The 24,855-nt window shown below is 42.2% G+C and overlaps 1 protein-coding gene across 3 annotated transcripts in view; it reads left to right on the top strand.

Annotated features, from left to right (window-relative positions):
• Positions 1-24,855, top strand: part of VPS8 (VPS8 subunit of CORVET complex) — a 350,033-nt gene that overhangs the window by 288,571 nt on the left and 36,607 nt on the right. For all 3 annotated transcript variants that reach the window (XM_077448451.1, XM_077448450.1, XM_077448449.1), the window contains one exon: positions 11,926-11,973. In XM_077448451.1, coding sequence (XP_077304577.1) covers positions 11,926-11,973 — 48 coding nt within the window. The remainder of the gene's footprint in view (positions 1-11,925; positions 11,974-24,855) is intronic.

Genomic DNA, 24,855 nt, shown 5'->3' with positions numbered 1-24,855 from the left:
CCTGAAACCAGAGTTGGAAGCTGTTTCCCACCCAAGATCTCCCTGAGTCTCCGAATTCCGGGACCCATGCGAATACTTAATAATCTTGGGAAAACTGCAGTTTTCCCTTGTTACTTGGTCACCCCAGAACCAGAACCCCTCACCCTGCATGGGTTAGAATCCCTGAATACCCCAAAATGCTTCTTGTCAGCCCCCTTAACCACTTACCGACTGCCGCATGACGATTTATGTCCCTTTTATGAAGAGGGATATCTCGATAATGGCAGCAGCTGCTGCCACAACCGAGGCATCCATCTCTTCAGGCGGCATTTCGGTAAACGATAATGGTGGTCTCTGCACTCTCCTGCACCCTCCACCGCTTACCGGAGCCGTCGGCAGCGGCGGAGGCGATCGGGTCCTGTCACTTCCTTGGTATGGAGACGAGTGAGGCTAAGATGGCCCCCACCTGTCTCCATACCATAGCAGGGCGGAAGCCACGTCAAAACATCTCTTCCGCCCATACATCTTAGTCACATTTTTCGATGTCATTTTTTCAAATGACAATTTATTTTTAGTTTTTTTTTTTTATTGCATTTAAGTCCAAATATGAGATCTGAGGTCTTTTTGACCTCAGATCTCATATTTAAGAGGACCTGTCATGCTTTTTTCTATTACAAGGGAGGCTTACATGAAGCGAACGCATGGGTGAGTAGCACCCACATATGAAAACTGTAATCAAACCACACGTGTGAGGTATCACCCCGATCGTTAGAGCTCCTCTGTAACTCAAAACATGCAACCTGTAGAATTTTTTAAAAGTTGCCTATGGAGATTTTTAAGGGTAAAAGTTTGCCCAATTCCACAAGCGGGCGCAATTTTGAAGCGTGATATGTTGGGTATCAATTTACTTAGCATAACATTATCTTTCACAATATAAAAAAATTGGGCTAACTTTACTGATGTCTTATTTTTTTATTCAAAGAAGTGAATTTTTTCCAAAAAAAAGTGCGCTTATAACTGCGCAAATACGGTGTGACAAAAAAAAAGTATTGCAATGACCACCATTTTATTCTCTAGACTGTTAGAAAAAAAATTATAATGTTTGGGGGTTCTAAGTAAGTTTCTAGCAAAAAAAACTTTTTTAACTTTTAAACACAGAGTCTGAAAAAGAGGTCTGGTTCTTAAGTGGTTAACCACATGCCGACCGTGCCATACCCGAAAGACGGCTACAGAGCGGTCTGCTTATTCTGGGTGGATGTCCGTGGGACGTCCTCACAGAATCTTGCTCCCGCGCGCACCCGGGAACATCCGTGACCGCCGTGTCCAATTGACCCGGCGCATCACTGATCACGGTAAACGCCCGCTGATGATGGCCATTTACCACGTGATTACTCCGTCAAATGACTGAGCGATCACTTGTAAACAAACCGGTGTCGCGTCATGAAGCCGGTTCCTCCCTCCCCTCTCTGTACCGATTGGTACAGTGAGAGGGGGAGAGATGGCGTTGCTCAGTGACAATACTCTACCAATACTGTGCAATACTCTGCAACACTGTGCAATACTCTGCCAGTACTCTGCCAATACTCTGCAATAAATTTTAACAGAAACAAAGATTTTTTTATTATTTTTTACCAAATTTTCTGTTTTTTTGATAGCGCAAAAAATAAACCCAGCGGTGATTAAATATCACCAAAAGAAAGCTCTATTTGTGTGAAAAAAGGACAAACCTTTCATATGGGTACAGTGTTGCATGATTGAGTAATTGTCATTCAAAGTGTGAGAGCACCAAAAGCTGAAAATTGGTCTGGTTAGGAAGGGGGTTAGGCAGAGGAGACACGTACCTGCCATCCATCCCTGGCGTCCTATACAATATATAAACCCCATTTAACTAAAATTGTATATATTGCAGTTTACTAGGCCTTAGTTTCAGTGTCTGTCATTAGTTTTCCCTTTTCAAGATTTTTTTTTCCATTTGGTAATCCTGTGAATAGCACATTGCCTGTCTGTTGTTTTGTTTTTTTTCATGTCCATTACATGGTGGATTGATGGGATTAGTGGTTTACACAATAGAGATAAGGGTTCTTAGCCTATAAAGTGAAAACTAATGCAGACACAATATGTTAGGAACTAGTAAGCCAATATATATAATTTTTTGTGTGAGTTAGATACACTTTAAACCAAAATGAAGAAAGGAATGGCCACTATCTAACATAATTGCAGACCTTTGCACCAGCTGTTGTATATATACGTAAGGATTCATGCATGTGAGTATTTTAGCTTCCTTTCCAATAACATATACTCGTGTGCACTTCTGTTCTGAACTCGGGTTGCAATGTAGAGAGGGTAAGCACTGCAGCTAATCTCTCAGGGCTTAATCGGCACAGAAGTGTGTCTGTATCTGCAGCTCATCTCTGGGGGCTTAATCTGCACAGAAGTGTGTTGTAATCTGCTGAATTCCCCTCTCTCACGTGTGTTAGTGCAATGAGCTTTAGTAGACAGCAAGCTATGTCAGTGAAGAAGCGCCTAAAAACCCTCATGCGTGATCTCGTACCGATATTGAAATAGTTTTCTTTCAGACCCAGTCACAAAAAAGTACAAACTTCTGTTTAAGCTTAATTGGTGTGGGATCAGCAGTGAAAATGCTAGTACTGTACTCGAAATGCCTTTTTTTTTTTTTTTTACTAATAGTAAAGTCATTAGAAAAGGTCAGCAAGATGAGACATACACTTCTGCTGTAGATCCCTGAGGCTTCAATTCTCAAGAGTTATTTCCTTGGGGCCAATTTTAGGTCAAGCCCTCAAGCTTTTCCTGAAGCTTGAACAACAAAAGTTTTGCCATTTGCCTGGACCAGCATTCAGCAATAATGTGGAAAAAAACTCAATTTCCCTCACTCACAGGGTATGACAATCAGTTTTTGTGAATCGTTTCCTGCTTCCAAACAAAGTACTTAGAAAATGTGTGAAATTAATAGATTCTGTTCTGTACTGCTATATGTTTTAAAGAAAATTGAATCAAATTTTATACCTAAAATAATGGGATTTTATGTTCTGTTGTTATACAGTGATACAAGCATTTTTTGTTTTATATATATATATATATATATATATATATATATCTATAAAATCAATGGGCACTTTAAATAAGCAGTTACCTCACACAAAAGACTTTATTTTATTATAAGCAAAAGTATTTTCTTTTCTGCAGTTTTCCAAAATTTCTAAATTCTGTCAATTACAGTTTTTTACTTTTATCGTAGATTATGCAAGAAATAATTTTAGACTGACCTAGCCAATTCAAGATTGTTTAACCACTTGCTTACTGGGCACTTAAACCCCCCTCAGTCCCAGACCAATTTTCAGCTTTCAGCGCTGATGCACTTTGAATGACAATTGCGCGGGCATACAACACTGTACCCAAATGAAATTTTTATCATTTTTTTCCCACAAATAGAGCTTTCTTTTGGTGGTATTTAGTTACAGCTCGGAGTTTTATTTTTTGCTAAACAAACAAAAAAAGATGCAAAAAAAAAAAAAAAAAAATCATGTTTTAATAGTTTGTTATAAAATTTTGCAAACGGGTCATTTTTCTCCTTCATTGAAGTGCGCTGATTAGGCGGCACTGATAGGCTGCATTGGTGGGCACTGATGGGCTGCATTGGTGGGCACTGATGGGCTGCATTGGTGGGCACTGATAGGCTGCACTGGTGGGCACTGATAGGCATAGTTAAGGCGGCACTAATAGGCACAGATAAGGCGGCACCGATGGGCACAGATAAGGCGGCACTGATGGGCAAAGATGGGCACAGATAAGATGGCACGGATGGGTGGCACGGATAAGTGGCACGGATGGGTGGCACGGATGGGCACTGATAGGTACCACAGATAGATGGGACTGATGGGCACTGATAGGTGGCACTGATAGGTGGCTCTGATAGGTGGCACTGCTGGGCACTGATGGGCGGCACTGCTGGGCACTGATGGGCGGCACTGCTGGGCACTGATGGGCGGCACTGGGGTGCAGCACCTTTGAGGCAGATTTTGGGTGGCACTGTGGGTGGCACTGCTGGGTGGCACTGTGGGTGGCACTGTGGGCACTGCTGGGTGGCACTGTGGGCACTGCTGGGTGGCACTGTGGGCACTATGGGCACTGCTGGGTGGCACTGACAGGGGGGCACTTACTTTATTTCAGGATGGCACTGCGGGTGGCAGGTGGGCACTGGCAGGGGGCAGGTGTCCGTTTAAATTGCTGGCCGTGATCGGGACTGATGTCCCGAACACGGCCGCCGGCGATCGGCTTTTTTTTTTTCTCCTCGCGCTGTCAGCGCGAGGAGGAATACTAGCCGATTACCGGCTCCGTTTTATCACATGATCAGCTGTCATTGGCTGACAGCTGATCACGTGATAAGGGGTCGGGATCGACCCCTTACACGGATCGGTGATCAGGCGAGTCTCACGGACTCGCCGATCACAGAGCGCGCTGCGCGCGCCCCTCAGGGGGCGCGCAGGCCGCTCGTAACCGGGACTACGTCAATAGACGTAGTCCCGGAAATGTGGGTCCGCGCTATTGCCGTCATTTTGCAATAGCGCGGTACCCAAGTGGTTAACCACTTGCTTACTGGGCACTTAAACCCCCCTCAGTCCCAGACCAATTTTCAGCTTTCAGCGCTGATGCACTTTGAATGACAATTGCGCGGGCATACAACACTGTACCCAAATAAAATTTTTATCATTTTTTTCCCACAAATAGAGCTTTCTTTTGGTGGTATTTAATCACAGCTGGGAGTTTTATTTTTTGCTAAACAAACAAAAAAAGACGCAAAAAAAAAAAATCATGTTTAATAGTTTGTTATAAAATTTTCCAAACAGGTCATTTTTCTCCTTCATTGAAGTGCGCTGATAGGCTGCACTGGGGGGCACTGATAGTCTGCACTGGTGGGCACTGATAGGCTGCACTGGTGGGCACTGATAGGCATAGTTAAGGCGGCACTAATAGGCTCAGATAAGGCGGCACCGATGGGCTCAGATAAGGTGGCACCGATGGGCTCAGATAAGGCGGCACTGATGGGCAAAGACGGGCACAGATAAGATGGCACGGATGGGTGGCACAGATGGGTGGCACGGATGGGTGGCACTAAGGGGCACTGATGGGTACCACTGATAGATGGGACTGCTGGGCACTGATAGGTGGCACTGATAGGTGGCACTGCTGGGCACTGATGGGCAGCACTGCTGGGCACTGATGGGCGGCACTGCTGGGCATGGATATGTGGCACTGGGGTGCAGCACCTTTGTTTAGGCAGACTGTGGGCACTGCTGGGTGGCACTGTGGGCACTGCTGGGTGGCACTGTGGGCACTGCTGGGTGGCACTGTGGGCACTGCTGGGTGGCACTATGGGCACTGCTGGGTGGCACTGACAGGGGGGACACATTGTTTATTTAGGCAGGCAAAGCAGGGGGCAGGTGGGCACTGGCAGGGGGCAGGTGGACACTGGCAGGGCTGGCCGTGATCGGGACTGATGTCCCGATCACGGCCGCCGGTGATCGTCTTTTTTTTTTTAATAGCCGATTACCGGCTCCGTTATATCACATGATCATCTGTCATTGGCTGACAGCTGATCACGTGATAAGGGGTCGGGATCGACCCCTTGCACGGATCGGTGATCAGGCGAGTCTCGTAGACTCGCCGATCACAGAGCGCGCCGCGCGCGCCCCTCAGGGGGCGTGCAGGGCGCTCGTGCACGGGACTACGTCTATTGACGTCGTCCCGGAAAAGGAGATCCGCGCTGTAGCCGTCATTTGGCTATAGCGCGGATCTCAAGTGGTTAAGTAAAGGTAGACATTATATAGAGTTATTCATTAATTTAAAGTATATGGCCAAAACAGTTTTTTTTTTTTTTTTTTTTTTTTTTATAATTTAGCAAAGTGCTAAAACCTCTGTAGGTAGGTAGAAGGAAACCTCTTGTCAGATCTGACCCCTTCCAGAATAATATATCAGCGCACTGACAGGTCTCCAGTACAAACTGTTTTTTTTAGAGACTTTATGTTCTTATTATGTATGTTTCTACCTAATAGAAGCTTTGAAAGGTGACAGCAGAAAAAGACCTAGTAGTTCATAGTCTGTCCATTTTTTATTTTATTTTTTGTTTTGTTGTTTTTTTGTTAACTTTATTGTCTGATTATAGATCTGTCTTTGAGGCCATTTACTGTTGACTGTCTTACTACCTCCTCTGGTAGTTTATTCCAAACATCAACTACTCTTTCAGTAAAATAATACTTTCTATGATTAGTTATGAACTTTCCTACAGTTAGTTTGAGGTCATGTCCTGTGTTCTTGATTTTGGTTTCATACTGAAAAAACTGCCCTCCTGAACCTTATTCACCCCCTTGATGTATTTAAAGGTTTCAGTCACGTCTGCTCTTTCCCTTATTTCCTCCAGATATATGTATATATTAAGTTCCGGAAGTCGCTCTCGATATGCTTAATATTATTCTTTCAGCAATGTCCACAGCACTTTACATGTTCTACACTTCTGTCTTGCACCTGTTTCCCCTGTGTCAACACAAGCCTCTACCAAAGCTCTACATGCCCTTCTCCACAACCCCACTTCTACTAGCCACACTACATTCTCTGGCATGCCTTACCCCCACCCACCTGCCATACAACATTCATTGCCAGACTATCATCCCCAATGTGGTCTCTAAACGCTGTCCTCTGGCCATGATAGGGAAGGCAATTTCCCAAAGCATGAGTCCACCAAACAACCCCTCTTTGGCTCAGGTCTCAACCTTTGTCAGAACTGTGTCGGGTGTAGTGCAAAGAGCATCAACACCTCATTATCTGCTGCAGGAGGGAGAAATAATAGTTCATATATGACCCTCCCTGCTGACCAAAAGCAACTTCTTCCTACCTTCTTTCTTCTACCTCCCATCCATGTCCACCTTCTATTTTGTATCTTCTCCGAGTGGAACTTCAGTTGCTGCTCCTCTCTCCCCATCACCCCCTAGCAGCAATCAGTTCTCACCAGTGTTCAATTCGTCAAGGAAAATGTTTTAGTCAGCAGCATTTTTACAGTGACAAAAACTAAACTAAAAGTACAGCACATTTTTTTCCACTGCCGAAAATAAAATCAGTTTTCATCAACGAATGAAAACAGGATGAAAATGGCAAGGAGGGATGTTTACCCTCATGAAGTAAATTCCAGTTTTCATGGAGCTCTGCCTGCTTCTGCTCCCAGCAAGCAAGCGACTGTGTGCACTGTGACTGCCAAAGACCAGAGCAGTATTGTGTATTACAGACAGCCAGGCCTCCCAAGTCCCGAAGTGACTGTCGCACTCCTGAGTCCCGACTCACGAGATGACCGCCAGCCAGGCATCCGTAGAGCGTAGAGCAGAGCAGACTGTGAGTGTGTAGTACATTACAATTACAACAGGCCTGTGTCTTCTCTTCAGAACACCATCAAGCACTGTGTGTGCATTACACAGGCCTCCTTTGACCACTGGCAGTGGCATCCAGGGCACTGTGCATTACAGGCCATCCCTCAGACCTGAGATCACCATCCAGCACTGTGCAGCATTATAGAATTCCTCTGACCACTGGTAGTGGCATCCAGGGCATTGTGCATTACAGGCCATCCCTCAGACCTGAGACCACCATTCATTATTGTGCAGCATTGCAGGCCTCCTCAGGCCACCGTCCAGAGCCCTGTGCAGCATTACTAGCCTCCACAGACCGCCCAGAGTGGCTAAATCAGTATCTCTGAGTTTGATCAATATGACCCTCCCTGCTGATCAAAAGCAACTTCCTCTTACCTTCTTTCTTCTACCTCCCATCCATGGCCGCTTTCTATTTTGTATCCTCTCCAAGTGGGACTTAAGTTGCTGCTCCTCTCTCCTCATCACCCCTAAGTAATAACATATTAAAAACATTTTTACTCCAGGAGTGTATAATGAGTTTGGAAATTCTAGAGAAATGCTTAAATAATGTATTTAACTGAACACATTAGATTTTAGTTGATAAAAAAATTATTTTACTAGACTAAAATTTACTGGAGATTTTAGTTGACTAAAATAAGTTGACTACAAGGGGACTAAAACTAAAATGGCATTTTGGTCAAAGACTATGACTAAAACACTTGCTGAAGACTAAAATGTGACTAAAACTAAAATGCCGTTTTAGTCCTAAGACTAATACTAAATCTCAATTTGCTGCCAAAATTAACACTGGTTCTCACTCTATCTCCTCTCTCCCATGCCCAAGGTCAGGTTCATCTTGCCCTATACTCCTCTACAGCCATGCTCTACCCACTCTACCAATTATCCCAGTGGTCCCTATTTAGACTCCACTTTTGCATGCCCAGGATCAAATACCTTTTATCTTGCCCCATGGTTTGGTATACATGTGGTATAGTGACCTTAGGGTCTAAGCTGCCTGAGGACTGAAATTGATGTGAATGTACAATATCAAAAGGCACTGCAAAAAATGTTAGCGCTATATAAATACCTATATTTAATAAATAATACAGAGAAGAGATTTTCAGATTATACTCTACAGGAAACCATGTATCTAACTTAAATTACTTGGATTTCCTGCTCAACAACTGTTGAATTAAGAGATTTGCCACACAGGGAGTGCATTGTTTTCAGTAGGTCATCCAACTTATTAGCTTTACTCTGAGGAGCAGCAAAGAAGCACAACCATTACCGGTATATATCCTTGCAGAAATTCTGTATAAAACACAGTTTTGAAGACATGCAAACATCCTGAAGAAATTAGGCATACCCAGCTCCTCTCCTATATATGTGTAATTAAAAAAAAAGTTCCCCCGAAAGAGAAACTGAACTCTGAAAGCTGTGCCCACATAGGACAGGCAGAGGGCAAAGGTCTAGTCACCAGTATTGCCTTTAGCCCTCATACAGCTGATTTGTTGGCCTTATTACTGACTTACCATGCCCTATTCCTTGTGTGGGGGCAGCCATCTTGGTAGAAGTATAGGGATTTGCTTCATTTTGTCAGAGCTGCCACTCAGATGACTGTCGGTCTGATATCTGGTGGTGATATATTCAAGAAGCAACAGAGGAAGTTATTAAAGTATATACAGTATCCACAGAATGAATGACATAGGTGCAGAGCAATGCAGTGTGCATTGTTCTCCACCAAGCAGAACAGTAGTGGCACCACCAAATCTTATTAGACTAGAAATCACAGGTAGCAGGGCCTCTCGTAGTGCAGATATTCAGCTATGAGGCTGTAGAGACTGAGTAACTATTTTTCAGCTGGAATTACAGAGAAAAGGTAGATATTTCAAGGTACTACTTAGACACAATTATTTCTAGGCAAGTCCTATAGCAGCAAATCCACTTTTGTAATTCAGGTTGAGTTGTTCCAATTGCACTAAACTGATCAAGCTGCACTTAGCAATTATTCTTTCTCTTATTAAGAATTAAATACAGCACCCCTGCAGCTATTACTTGAACTGGTAGAAGGTTATGGATTTATTTGGGTACTGAAAAACCGCACATGCCGCTAACATCTTTCAGAGCCCATTCACCCTGTGTGGAGCACATTATGCTCTGTATAACCGGCACTCACTGGTGTGTGATATGCAGGGGCTATTCAATGCTTTCTTACAAGGCATTGAACTGTTTACGTTTACTTTTTTATTGCCAAATGACATTTACTTTTTGCTACATAGCGCTACAATACGATGTAGTGCATCACAACATGCTGCACTGTGTAAAAGTGCTACTTTTTTCAGTGCACACCAACTCAGAGCATTGTTGTGAACTAAACTGATAGGGCATAGGGCAAATTAACTTGTCTATGCTATAGGATTGTAGTGGGAAACGCTTTGTAAAAAATAAAAAACCCAGCAGTGATTAAATACCACAAAAAGAAAGCTCTGTGTGTGTGAAGAAAATGATAAAAAAAATTGTTTGGGTGCAGTGTAGCATGACCACACAATTGTCATTGAAAGTGCGACAGCGCTGAAAGCTGAAAAATGGCCTGGGCAGGAGGGAGGTGTAAGTGCCTGGTAGGCAAGTGGTTAAAGTGTTAATAAATCCAGGGCCCTGCATTTACTATATCTAGTCTCCCACAGTACACAGAACATGGAAATGCAATTATTTTAGTAAATATAAACTGCTAAATACCCTTTTTTCTTTAGCAGTATATAGCAGTCTTGTGACTTCTATCAGTGTCTGGCTGAGCACTGGTTAAATCTTGTAGGAGGAGTTTTCATTCTGCTCTGACTGTCCTATGAGGCTGCATGACCCTTGAGCTTCTTTTGAGCTGCATGTGTATGTCATGTTCCCAATTTTGTATGGATTTAAAATAAAGTATGACTTTTTATGCTACCACTTTCCTTTCCTCTGCATGACCCCTGGCCCTCAGTCTGGACAGTGCTGATTGGCCCTGTGCTGAACACATGCAACCCCCCCCCCCCCCCCCCAAAAAAAAAACCTCTAGCAATACACACCAAACTGAGCATGTGCAGTTTAGCAGAAACACAAGATCTCCTTTTTCCTCTCTCACAGAACTGCGGTCTGCCTTGTTTACATAGGCAGACGCCGTTTTGTCTCGTTTTGTCCTGTGAACGATCGCAGGTGGCCATCGGTCCCAGAGCCGAGGAGAGAAAATGTGAAACGTAAAACTGTATTTCTCAGTATATTCCCCCCAGGTCAGTCTGTCCTGAAATTCCATTCCCACCCCCCCCCCCACCCCCCAGGTCAGTCTGTCCCTAAGTACCAACCCTCCCCCCCCCCCCCCCCCCAGGTCAATATGTCTTCCAGTATAATCCTCTCCCCAGGTTGGTCTGTCCCCCAGAACTATACCCCCCCCCCCCAAAATAAATAAATAAATCTCTGCCAGTATGTAAAGTTCAGGAGTACACTAGATTTAGAATTCAGGGCTGTGCTGAGCACAGAATGCAAGGTCAAGGACTGTGCAGGGTCCATAGCTGCGCTACGTCTAGAGTGCAGAGTTCAGGGCTGTGCTTTGTTTAGAATGTAGAATTCAGCTGGTGACTTACTTTGGCTGTTATATCAGCTTAAACATCCAGACTCCCTAACACTGTAGGTGCCACCTCCCTCACTTGGAGGGAGATCATCCAGTGGGAGCATCAGCATCTTCTCATCGGAAAACATAGGACGATCCTTTAGAGGGTGCCCTCTACAATGTGACACCCCCCTCCCACCCATCACCATCCTGTGGGCTACTGCATCTCCCTTGTCCCTGTCCTGTGGGCTACTGCATCTCTGTTGTTCCTGTCCTGTGGGCTACTGCATCTCCGTTGTTCCTGTCCTGTGGGCTCCTGCATCTCCCTTGTCCCCGTCCTGAGTGTGGAATAGGGAGGGATCTGTGCGATCTGCTGGGAGAAGTACACGGTCACTTGAACTTGTATCTGTATGTACAACGTAATAAGCAAATAATGACAAATATACCACAATACAAATTAATGCTAACAAAATGAACTGATATGCAAGGATGAACACCTAGCCTGTTTTATGAGTGAGGATGTGGGTTGGCTTGAATTGTCAATAAATCCACTGGAAAGAATTTCCCTGTATAATCACTATGATGACCACCCAGATCTGGCAAACACAAGGGGTGTCTGCTTAATGCACAACCAAAAGGCTTGGCTGAAATACTTGACCAGAATCTACTTACTTCGGAGGTCCTGCAATGCTTTCTGTAAAGTTCTACAACCAGTTTTTTTTAGATAAATATGAGCATGGCATCATAAGAAATTCACGCAGAGTGCTTTCAGAGAATTTATTCATTGGATGGGTGACGTTTGATGTGAGGTGCTTTTAAAAAAAAAAAAAAAAACATAAGCAAATATTTGGAAATATTTTCCCTGCACATATGTGATAGCTATATTGCAGTGTTTGACTCATTCTGTGTACTTTACCTTAAGTTGCTAATCATTGAATATCTATGTTAATGCAGGCGAGATCTGCTTCAGCACATCCATCCAAAGAGGAATCTGCCAGAAAGGTGAGCTTAAATTATGTATACTATTTGGCATATGTATGTGTAATGTATGTTTAAAAAATAAGCATACTACCCTTGTAAAGTGCTGCAACCCATTGAAAGAAAGGTGAGGGTGGAGTTAATTCAAGAAGAATCCAGTGCTTGATATGTGCCAGAAAATTTGCCTTATTCAGATGTTGAAAACATCAAACATGTCAAGCACTGCACATTATGCTGCTGTGTTGTTTCTATATTTGGTAAATCTTTGAAAAAGACCCTTTGATGCATACCTGGAGTAGTGCTGGGTATAATGTGCACACTTTGTATTATTTAGTTAGATATAAATAGCAGTTTTCATTACAAGCTCGCCCCCATATCTGCATGAGATGTAAGCATTTAGCATAAATAACCTTCGAAGTACCTGAGATATGTGTATGTTTTATATAAATCCAGCAAAAGCGTGCCCATTCCAGATCGGAAAAGCTTTTTTTCCCATCGTTCTATATACACAAATGTCAATAAGAAGTTAAAACTGTGTGTAAAATATTGTATTGGGAAAAAGTAAGCTTTCTGTGCGTATAGCAAAGGCTATGTCAGTTGGCAGTATATTCAGGTGAGAAGTTTGAAGGGTATGTGGATGGCTGTATAAGTAAAATAGGAGGTGAGAGGATTTAGCAGTATGTACAGAGAGCAGCATGGTGGGTATGAGCTGTGAGCAGTATGTGCAGGAATGGAGTGGGTGAGCATGTGACTGCCAGCAGTATGTGCAAAAAATAAAATAGCAGAGCAGGCTATGACAGCAGGCACCATGTGCAGGCACTATATGCTGAAACGAAAAGAGCAGGCTATGACAGTAGGCACTATGTGCAGGCAGTATGTGCAGAGAAGAAAAGAGCAGACTATGTGCAGGCAGTATGTGCCCAAAAGAAAAGAGCAGGCTATGACAGCAGGCACTATGTGCAGAGAAGAAAAGAGCAGGCTATGACAGCAGGCACTATGTGCAGACAGAATGTGCAGAGAAGAAAAGAGCAGACTATGACAGCAGGCACTATGTGCAGGAGGAGAGCCCCTAAACTATGGCAGTGGGAATTTTATGAAGGAGGCAGTGCGGCGGGTGTAACGTCAGCAGCATGAGCAGGAAAGGAGTGCAGAGAGTATGATAGCAGGGGGTATATGTGGGAGTTGGGGTATGTGTGGGAAAAGGAGTACGGAGTGTATGGGGGTAAGCACAGGGACTGTTTTGGTGGGAAGGTATGGGTTAGGAGTCAGGAGGGTATGACAGTTAGTGTTGCCATCGGGGGGCATAATAGGAGGCAGTGTGTGCAGGAGAGGAGTGTGGAGGGAATGACAGCAGCCAATGTAAGCAGGAAAGGCGTGGAGAGTATATGAAGATGGAACAGTATGTGCAGAAGAGGAGTGGAGAGGATATCACAGTGGACCAAATGTTTGGGAGAGTTGTAAGGAGAGAAGGCTATGACAGTGAGCACACTGTAGAGACAGGTAAGAAATAAAATGAAAATGAGTGGATTTAAAATATATATATATATATATATATATTATTATTTTACTTTACTGGGTGCAGGACTTTATGAAGACATGAGATGTGTTTAGAACCTCTGATGCCATCAGCTACAAATCAGGACCCAAAGACTTATTCGATTTTTCAATTTTGGATATCCTAGTTTTATGTTATCGAATATATTGATTTCACTTTATGCATTGTTGGTCTATTGATTTTCCATATTCAGCCCTTTGAGTCAGTTCACTTTATTTTGCTTTGGGGTAACGATCTCAACAGTTTAAATACTGTGCAATGAAATGTGTGTGTTCCTTCTGGTGGGCACATGGATTGTTCTTGTTTTGGGAAACGGTTAGAATTTATCTAGCAGCATACCTTCAAAATCAGGGCCCCCTCTTGTACAGATCTAGCCAAAATTGTACAAAAAGATGTGACCATGTTTTTTTATGTTTGTGACCGTCGGCTTCTGCAGTCCTGGAATAAAATTGCATAAGCTGAGGATTGAATGCAAAGAATTATAGCATAGTACCTGTGCAAGACTTTCTGCTTGAAGCACACCTATGTGGTCTGCGAATATTTTATATTGGGATAATGCTACTTTTCAGCAGAAGAGTGGGATAATGTATGCATGGAGCTGTGAACAGATAGCATATCTGATGAAAAAAGTGTGTCACTGTCTTGCTGTGTGGCAAAGTTGATAAATCTTCCTAACTGTGCAAAGGCTGACAATCATACACAGGCACTATTAAAGAAGGGACTTTATTATCATCTCCCATACAACTAGAAATTGTATCATCTCCAGTACAATTTCCTGCCAGGCATGTATATCTTAACACTCTGCAAGATTCAGGCTAGCCTAGGCTAGATATAGAGCGCCGCAAGACCCAACATGACAAGTGAAAGTCATGATTATAATTCATTTATGTTGTGTTTTGAATATTCATCTATGGTAAATATTAAATTACATTCAAGAGAACATTTCTATGCAGATTAAACCGTACTGAACATTCAAAATCATTTAAATGAGGTTTTAGTATTCTATACATCAGATTTTGATGAGCATTTTGATCATAACTTAGTTTATTTTTTATAATAGATTGTTGAGCCATAGCTATTTACAGTGTTGAATATACACCAATCAGCCATAGCTTTGTGACTACCCTCCTAATATTGAGTAGGTCCCCCTTTTGCCACCAAAACAGCTCTTTTTGCGGCAAAAAAAAAAAAAACACGCCTGACTCTGAGGCATGGATGCCACTAGACCTCTGAAGGTATGCTGTACTGTCTGTCACCAAGCTGTCAGCAGCAGGTCTTTAAGGTTGCAAGGTAGGGCCTTCATGGATCATACTTATTTTTCCAGCACATCCCACAGATGCTCAATTGCATTGCATTCTGGAGAATTTGGAGGACAAGTCAACACCACACACTCGTTTCTCAAACCATATTTTAACCATTTTTTCAGTGTGGCAGAGCGCATTATTATTAATATACAGGATTTATATAGCGCCAACCGTTTGTGTAGCCCTTTACAACGTAAGGGCAGACAGTACAGTTACAATACAATTTAATACAGAAGGAATCAGAGGGCCCTGCTTGTTACAGTTTACAATCTAGGAGGGTGTGACAAAAGGGAATAACTGTGGGGGATAATCTGAGGGAGAAAATAAATGTACAGTAGTTAGGTGGAGGCAGAATAGGCTACTCTGAAGAGAAGGGTTTTCAGAGATTGCCATTAAGTCTAAAAGTGGACAGAGTAGGAGATAGTCGGACAGATTGGGTTAGGGAGTTTCATAGAATGAGAGAGGTTTGGGAGAAGTCTTGGAGGTGAGCATGGGAGATGGCAAGGGAGCTAGAGAGCAGGAGGAATGAAGAGAACGATTTGGTTGGTATTTTCAAACTAGGTTAGTGATGTGGCTGGGGGCCAAGTTGTGGATGGCTTTATAAGCTGTTGTTGGTATTTTGAATTTAATTTGTTGGGTGAGCTTAAGCCAATGGAGAGATTGACAGAGAGGAGTAGCAGACACTGAATGGGTTGGTAAGGTGGATGAGTCTGGCAGCAGCATTCGTGATGGACTGAAGAGGGGCTAGCCTATGTAAAGGTAATCTGCTGAGGCGGGAGTTACAGTAGTCGAGGTAAGACATTACCAAGGAATGAACTAGGAGATTTGTGGTTTCATTGGTTAGGAAGGGGCATGTTTTGGAGATGATGTTGAGGTTGAGGCAGCAAGATTTGGACCATGATTGGATGTGGGGCTCAAAGGATAGTCTAGGATTACATCTAGAACTTTGGCATGTGGGGACAAGTTGATAGCTGTGCCATTTGTTCTTGACAGATCCTGCTTATATTATCCTGCTGAAAGAGGACACTGCCATCAGGGAATACCATTTTCATGAAGGGGTGTACTTGGTCACCAAAAATGTTTGGGTTGGTGGTACATATCAAAGTTATATTCACATGAATGGCAGGACAAGCAGAGCATTGTCCAAAGCATCACACTGCCTCCACAGGCTTGCCTTCTCCCCATACTGCATCCTGGTGACTTCTTTTCTCCAGGTCAGACAGCCACATGCAACCAGCCATCCACATGATGTCAAAGAAAATATGATTCATAAAACCAGGCCACCTTCTTCCTTTGCTCTGTAGTCCAGTACTGCCCATTGTAGGGAATATTGTCTGTAGGCACAGGTCAGCATGGGCACCTTGACCATACACAAAAAACTGCCACATTTTTCTGCTTTCAATACATCCACTTCATAGACAAAATGTTTAATTGCTATTTATTACTTATCTAATACATCGTATATCCCACCACATTTCAGATGCCATTCTAATGAGATAATTCTAGGTATTCACCTGACGTAGAATTAAAGGAAAAACTTTTTTTTATTTTGTATAGCGTAAGGGAGGCCTGTCAGTTTTTTGTTTTGTTTTTTTGTCATCTGTGTCCCATTGGGAAGATTTCCTTTCATTCCCTGTCCCTTAGTTCTCAGGGTCACCAGAACTAGTGTCCCTATTGGAATCCCCTCTCTTCCTGTTATGGAGAAAATATACATTTTGGGTTTTTCTTTTACCTTTACTGATGATAATGGTAAACAAGACAAATAGAGAGGGTGAATCTCCCTAACAGGGGCACAAACAGCAATAAAATGTGAAAATTTTACAGGTGTTCTAATCCTTCTCCACTCTATCCAAAACTAAAAAAAAAAAAAAGTTTCCTTTAGTCATAAAGTTATGGCTGGTCGGTGTATATGAACAATGCCAAAAAGAGTCCCCATCCACCTGAAAAGACACATAAGAAAGTGGTAAGAGAATAAAGCTGCGAGGGTGAAAATGCCTGTTTTATGTATACTATACTGTAGCATGTCATCCTATGACTCTACTGTGATTTCTGCTGGTATAACAGAATATCTGAACTTTTCCATTTAGTCATAGTTCTATACCAGGCTTATAAGTCTGCCTTTGTAACTGACAGTAATACATGATTACATGCTGCTGAGTTCATTTGGGTTAAGCCTTTTTCTTATAGTTTTAAACATAAACCTTTTAAACCGCTGATTATTTCATAGAAAACTGGATTACCTTGGTTTACATTATTTAATGCTATAGACCAGCATTTTAAAGTGGCGTTCCGCTTAAAAAAAAAGTAATTAAAAGTCAGCAGCTACAAATACTGCAGCTGCTGCCTTTAATAGCCGGATACTTATCTGCCCCAGGGTCCAGCAATATGGGGGAACGAAGCCCCGCTCCTCTCCCCCTCCTCTCTGCGCCGCCGGCATTCTCACTGTGGGCGCCCGGCTGTGGCTTCACAGCCAGGTATGCAGGAGATATATCGCTCCTCTCGCTCGCCCCCTCCCCATACATTTTTATGGATGCACGGCTTCTCATGGGGGTAGCGAGCGTGAGAAGCACAGCTCGCAGAGGTGATTTCAAGTGCAATCCCATCACGCTGGAAACACAATATCGGCGGCACCTACTGTACCTCACATGTGTAATTTGAACACTGTTTACATTTGCGGGCGCGACTTACGTATGTGTTTTCTTTGGAAATAATCCATTGCACTTCAGAATGGTCCAATGCTGCTAATCACCACTAACAATCAGGGGCTCCTTTCCTCCCCATATCCCCCATGCCATAGCAGCTGCCCAACGCACAGTGTGGGTAACAAGATGCTGTGCTCTTCACTGTGAAATTCACTTCCCTCTTTCACTGCACTTCTGTTGTAACACACCATACCGTTATCATAATCTTTTCTAGATGGAGGTACCATTTATGAATGCGCAAATGTTCACAGAGCATACTATTGTCTTACTTACCTTAGAACAATGCTTTTGCAGCAGTTCCCGTACACCGCTGTGATAGCTGACTTGTCTCCGGAATGTTACCAACGGGTTCACAGGCTCCGGCGCTGTGATTGGCCTGAGATGCGATGACATCACTCCCATGCATGCGCTCAGGTAATGGCACAGTAGCTGAAGAAACTGTACGGATGAGCCATTTTTTCAGTGTGCATGTGCCGATGACGTCAGCACGTGTATACAGTGAATATCACCTAAACTGTGCAAGTTTAGGAGAAATTCACAGTACCCACAGGGAAGCCTTTATTATATGCTTACCTGTAGGCAAAAGTGGTTGTAAAGGGTTTACAACCACTCTAAATGACTGATTTGCTGGCATTGAATGTTTGGTGAATTGGGAAACCTTATCAGTTCCCTTCTGTGCCATATAGTTTTTTTTAATACCCCATGATTCCTCTTGTAATTCTATAGTTTCCTTTCATTTGTGTTTTTTCTCAAAGTCATTCTTTGTGGGCACAAGAAGGGAGCACACTTTGTTATCTCCAGTAGGAAGTGCTTGATTTGTGAGTTCTTCCCAGTTTTATATCACTTTTTGTATAAATGTGTATAATCATTGGTATATGTCTCGCAATTAAAGTGATTGTAAAATCTATTTTTTTTTTTTTTAGATAAAAATAACAAACCTATTATACTTACCTCCTCTGTGCAGTGGATTTGCATGGAGCAGCCCGAATCCTCTGCCTCTCGGGTCCCTCTTCTGTGATACTGGCCCCTACCTCCTGTCTAGTGCGCCCACAGCAAGCAGCTTGCTATGGGGGCACCGAGCCGAGTCATAGCTCCCTGTGTCCATTTAGACACAGAGCCATGACCCGCCCCGTCCCTCTCTCTGCCCTGATTGTCTTGCTGACTTTGACAGCAGCAGGAGCCAATGGCACCACTGTTGTGTCTCAGTCAATCAGGAAGGAGAGTCTCAGATGGGCTGGACAGAGATGGGGCTTAGGTAAGTAATAGGGGGACCGAGGGAGGCTGCTACACACACAAGGCTTTTTATCTTAATGCATAACATGCATTAAGATAAAAAACCTTCTGACTTTACAAACCCTTTAAGAAAACCATGTAATAGATTCCTTATGTTTACTCCTGCATACTAATCACAGGCAGACAGCTTATTGGATCGTATCACTCTAATTACATTTGTTCTGTGAACATTTCTGAGGCTTATTAAAAAGTTTATTTTGTCATGGGAAATACAGAGAATATCTTTTCTGACCCCTTGATCTGAAAATGCTTGTTACTTTGCTGTGATCCTCTTGCGCCAGTACTTCAGACTTGGAACCAATATGCAGATCAACCTGATGAAACCATTAAAGCCAGAGGGTCAGCCAGACAAATAGTACTTTCACAAAGTAATGGTAGCTCCAATATTTTTCCATGACAGGTTTGCTATACACACCTGAAAAATGAGTAGCAACTTGATATACCTGGACTGTAATGCAAATAGACTATACACACTTACCTCTCAGTTTATTTTGGTCCTAAAACATTACTAGAGACATTTTAATCACCTCAATACCAGACCCTTTTCACCCCTTCCAGCCCAGGACATTTTTACATTTTTGTTACTTAGACTTGCAACACTACCCAAATGCAATTTGTAGCATTTTTTGAGACGGGTAGAGCTTTTCTTTGGTGTTGTTTAATCACCACTGGATTTTTTATTTTTTGTTATATAAACAAAAAAAAATCAAACATTTTGGAAACAACAAACCTGTTTTTATTAGTTTCTGTTATAAACTTTTGCAAATAATCTTTCTTCATATATTTAGGCCAAAAGGTATTCTGCTGCACTCCTTTGGTAAAAATAACCCAAATTAGTATATTATTTAGTTTTTGTGAAAGTTATAGCCTGGAATCTATGGTGTACCTGGATGCATTTCTTGAGGCCCTAAAGTGCAAGAACAGTACAAATATCCCCAAAATTTCCCCCGTTTGGAATGTATACAGTCCAATGTATTTTGTAAGAGGGTCATGGTGAGTTTTTGAACTTGTAATTTTTTGGCACACTTAAAAAAAAAAAAAAAAAAATTAAGAAAATAAATACATTTTTTTTTACAATTTTTGCTATGCTATGCCACATGTGTGAGACCTTTTCACTGCCTAAATGCACAGATGGGCCCAAAATACAAGGAACACCTTTGGGCTTTGAAGAAACATAAATTGCACTAATTTCCTGACTACCTGTCAATTTTTGGAGGCCCTGGAGCACTAGAACAGTGGAAAGACCCACAAAATTACCCAATTTTCGAAAGCAAACGCCCCAATGTATTTTCTAAGAGGTGTAATGTGTCTCTTCAAAATTTAATTTTTGCCACAAGTTTTTTGGAAAATGCAGGACAAAAAATGAAAATGTATTATTTTTTTTTACCTATCAATGAGATATTTTTAACAAACATCATAGGAATACAGGAGTTGCACCCCAAAGCACACTCTGCCCCAAAACCCCTCCTGAATAGGAGGATACACTATGAGATACTTTTTTATTTTATTTTTTATTTTTTTACAGCTTAGCCACACAGAGGGGCCCAAAATACCATGGTTTTACCACCCCTCAACCGCCACCCACTTTAGCTACAGAGGCAGCGGCTGGAGGTGTACACGTGTCATGGCTGTGATGCTTTGCTTTGCAGCTGGCAGGAAATGATACCTCCTGTAAGCCCACTGATCGTTACCCATGCAAATAGGTTTGGTGTGCAGGGTCCAAGGGGTTAAAGAAGGTGGTGCAGAGGCGATACAGTGCCTCCTCACTGTGAACAAGTCCTTATGGTGATGCACTGACTACTGTAGTGGTGATCAGGGTCAATGACTGCTGTGACGGTGATCAGGGACACTGACTGCTGTGACGGTGATCAGGGACACTGACTGCTGTGACGGTGATCAGGGACACAGTAACTGGTGCAGGCAGTGATCGGAGACATCATAACTGGTGTGGCAGCGATAAGGGTCACAGTAACTGATTTGGCAGTAATCGGGGACGCTGGAATTGGTGTGGTTGTGATTAGGAAAATTGTAACTGGTGTGGTGATAATCAGGGACACTGGAACTGGTGTGGTGGTGACCAGAAACACTGTAATGGGTGTGGCGGTAATTTTGTTTTCGTTTTTTTTCTTTTAGAATTTTTATTTTATTTAATTTTTTTACATACTTTCACAAAAGTAGTGCAGTGTCACCATAATAACACTGTACTACTCTGGGGAGGTGATCAGTTGACTTGCAGAGTTGCAGCGTACCACAAAGATGCAGGTTCATTCTCCTGTCCATAAGTGCATTAGCAGCCCATTCAGAAAGAATAAACTGACTTAAAGGCATTGTACACTTTCAAAGGTTTTCATTAACTTACCTAGATATTAGTGTAGTTATATTCCATGTGATAATTTGTTTGCCTTACCTTGTAATGATGTGCTCACATGCTGTGGCTGCAGTTTGTAGCATCACAGATGATGTATTCCCCTAATTCTGTGTATTAATCCATCTAGCTTGTCCCTAAGGACAGGCAACTTCGTTTTCTGGGTTACATAGTGTCCGAACCATGTCTTGCCAATTTCTCAGTTTTGCATCAGAAGTGTGGGAGTGCTAATGTGATGAAACACATCTCTTACCTTCCTTGCTCTCTGCCTGTTTGTGTCTGTCATATCTAATTATCATCTAGTTTTCACCCGAAGAACACTGGACTGAGAGGGATTGTGGGATATGTAGATTTCTCGCAAGAAATGTTAGTTCTCAGACTACAGACAGAGGTCATGCATTGGCCTCATTTCTTAACGCAAAGGTACCGAAATGAGAAGATTTACTCTACTAAAGGCTGTGCAAACAGGGCAGCAAATGACACAATGGGGTTTATTTACTAAAGATAAAAAGAGCAAAATTAGTCACAATTCTGCACGGAAACCAATCCGCTTCCAGGTTTTATTGCCAAAGCTTAATTTAACAAGGTCCGGTTAGAAGCTGATAGTTTTCTATGCAGAATTGTGTAATTTTGCCTTCTAGCTTTTGTAAAAAAAAACAAAAAGAAAAACAATGAAACTACATGATCAATGCGCATCTTATGTCAGTAAAAAACACACGGTGCAGGTAGTAAGGTTCATAATGCCTTTAACGCAATGCATGTCTACACTGTCACACGTGAACACAACACACAAGAGAACACGGGTATGAGTGGCCCTTAAAATATTATCTGAGGAATTCAATTATAGACTCATTATTAATGCCAATGAAATGGAGGGTGATCCAGTCCTTTAGGCTCAGTACACACCTATGCAGTTTACTTTTGGTAGTTTCTGCAGTGCTTTTGCTGTGCATATTTTGCTTTTTTTTTTTTTTTTACTTTTTTGTTGTTGGGCAGATCGAAAAACTTGGCAAAATCGTGATAAAAGCACAGCAAAAATGTTTTTTGAGCCTCTCCATTGAAGCCAAAAAAGCAAACAAAGCACCGTTTTGCATTTTTAAAAAGTCCCTGACCCTTTCCAAAAATGCAGTGGCTAAAACAAAAGCATAGATGTGAACATATCCCATAGGAAACCATGTAAAATGAACTGTAGTGCGTTTCTGCAAAAAGCACCAAAAAAAATGCATAGGTGTGAACCAAGTCTTAATACGTTGGTAAACGGGTTCAAGCAAATGGTCCTGGTTTCGATTATTAGAGGTGTACAGTTTGATACATTGAGCGATTAGTCTAGGGCTGCAACTAACGAATATTTTCATAATCGATTAGTTGGCCGATTATTGTTTCGATTAATCGGTTAATAGCCTTTAAAAAAAAGTGCACTTTGATTTTTGCACACGTGATTTTGCTGCAATTTTGTTTTTTTGCATTTTTTTGGGGGGCCAATTTGTTATTGGGCAGATTAAAAACACAAATTGCTGCAAAAACACGTTACATGCTTTTCTGCAGCTTCTCCATTGAAGTATATTGAACCAAAAAAGCGCAGTTCTGCGTTTATAAAAAAGTCCCTGACCCTTTTCAAATACGCAGCGGCTGAAAATAAGCACAAATGTGAACGTGTCCCATAGGAAACCATGTAAATGAACTGTAGTGCGTTTCTGCAAAAAGCACCATAAAACACATAGATGTGAACCAGGTCTGACGTTTAGTAACATAATGGGGTTAAAAAAACTAAAATGATCCCTTTATAGTACAAAAAAGCAGATAATCACTATTGTGAATTGTGAATTTTTTTTTTTACTGTAGAACTGTGAAAGTAATATTTACAGTAGCGACTATTTGCGCTTTTTGGTACTATAAAGGGCTCATTTTAGTTTTTTTTTTATTATATTACTGCCCTATTAATTGATTATGAAAATAGTAACCGATTAATTTCATAATCGATTAGTTGTCGATTAGTCGTTTCAGCCCTAGATTAGGCACATTCTAAACGCATACACAAGAATCCTGTATATGGGAGGTCAGCTATGGATGTGTGTTCCAGCCTGTGCACAATGAACGCTTCTGCCTCACTGCTCTGTTCTGCTTGAGGAAAGCGTAGAGAATCTCACCTGAGACAGGATAATTACAGAGCTGCTGAAATGGCCTTTATTCATCCTTGTTTACTGCTTTGTCTCATCCGAAATTGCCCTCACCGCAGAAACCCTTGAAGGGAAAAGAGGAAGGAAACTGGCAGATGTTCCAAGCTCCCAGACTGATACACATCTCATTTTTTATTAATTTCTCCAAACAAAATTTGCAGTTCATAAATATTTTATTAAAGAGAAAATATTTAAAGGATATATGTGAATGGAAATGTTCTCCGAGCACACACAAATACTGCAGCCTTTGTGTATATAGGGTGGTTTATTGGCTCGTCAGCCTGGCACCACATTTACATACTGGATCTACTGAATGTATGCAGCGTTTCTAGCACTTACGTTATACGACAACTTTTATTTATATTTGTTTGGGTCTCTGCTAGGTGACAGGGTGTTAAATGCAGAATGAATCTTCTTTAAGGATGACTTTAGGGTCTAAGCAATAGATGTAGAGTTGGAAAAACAATTTGACACTGCATGCTGTACAGGTATTTAGTATCTGCACATGGAAAGTATAACCAAGACTTCCACTATGCAGGATGGTGGGAATACAGGATGAACCTAAAACCATAGGTCATGGGATTGAGTTGGTCCATGCCAGGCATTCAGGGAAAATAGTCTGCAAAAAAAGAGATAACATAATAGCTTACAGTAACACATTTGATTGTATATTTAGTTTTGGCATTTTCCCAATTTTCCCAATTGTCCCTGATTTCAAGGGACAGTCCCTGATTTGGAAGGACTGTCCCTGATTTGGAGGGACTGTCCCTGATTTGGAGGGACTGTCCCTGATTTGGAGGGACTGTCCCTGATTTGGAGGGACTGTCCCTGATTTGGAGGCACTGTCCTTGATTTGGAGGCACTGTCCTTGATTTGGAGGCACTGTCCCTGATTTGGAGGCACTGTCCCTGATTTGGAGGCACTGCACCTGATTTGGAGGGACTGTCCCCGATTTGGAGGCACTGTCGCTGATTTGGAGCAATGTCTCTCTGTTCCTTATTTGTCCCTCATTTTGGTCTTTTCTATATAGTTGTATATAAAATGCACTTTTTATCTAGCTAAGTGTTTTCCAGCGCTAAACCTTTCATCTGATTTCTAATTTGCTGCATTCGTAAATTCCAAAAGCCAATATAAAGGAATATTAGTGGTAAAAAAAGCATTTGTGGGTTTAGCAATACATTTTTTTTTTGTACAATTCTCCTTTAGGCTGCATTCACACCTGAGCGTAGCGTGTTTGAACGTTTTTACCGGCGTTTTGTCGCGCGACAACGAGCGTTTTGTTACACTACAACGCGCGACAACGAGCGTTTTGTCACACTACAACGCGCGACAACGAGCGTTTTTAACTTCGGCGGTTTTTTTTCAGCCAATAGGAAAAATATTTTTCATCTGCTTATTTTTTCTTGAGCAGATACAGCGTCAAAACGCTCGTAGAAACGCTCGTTGTCGCGCTAAACGCTCGAATCAAGCGTTTCCATTAGTTTCTATGGGAATGAAAATGCCCAAATCA

Source organism: Lithobates pipiens, unplaced genomic scaffold, assembly GCF_037356315.1.
Source record: "Lithobates pipiens isolate NorthernLeopardFrog02 unplaced genomic scaffold, aLitPip1_a1.2 Scaffold_22, whole genome shotgun sequence".
In the NCBI taxonomy this organism is placed as follows: domain Eukaryota; kingdom Metazoa; phylum Chordata; class Amphibia; order Anura; family Ranidae; genus Lithobates; species Lithobates pipiens.
The sequence above is the reverse complement of the archived record's forward strand: the minus strand, read 5'-3'. Positions and strand labels throughout refer to the sequence as shown.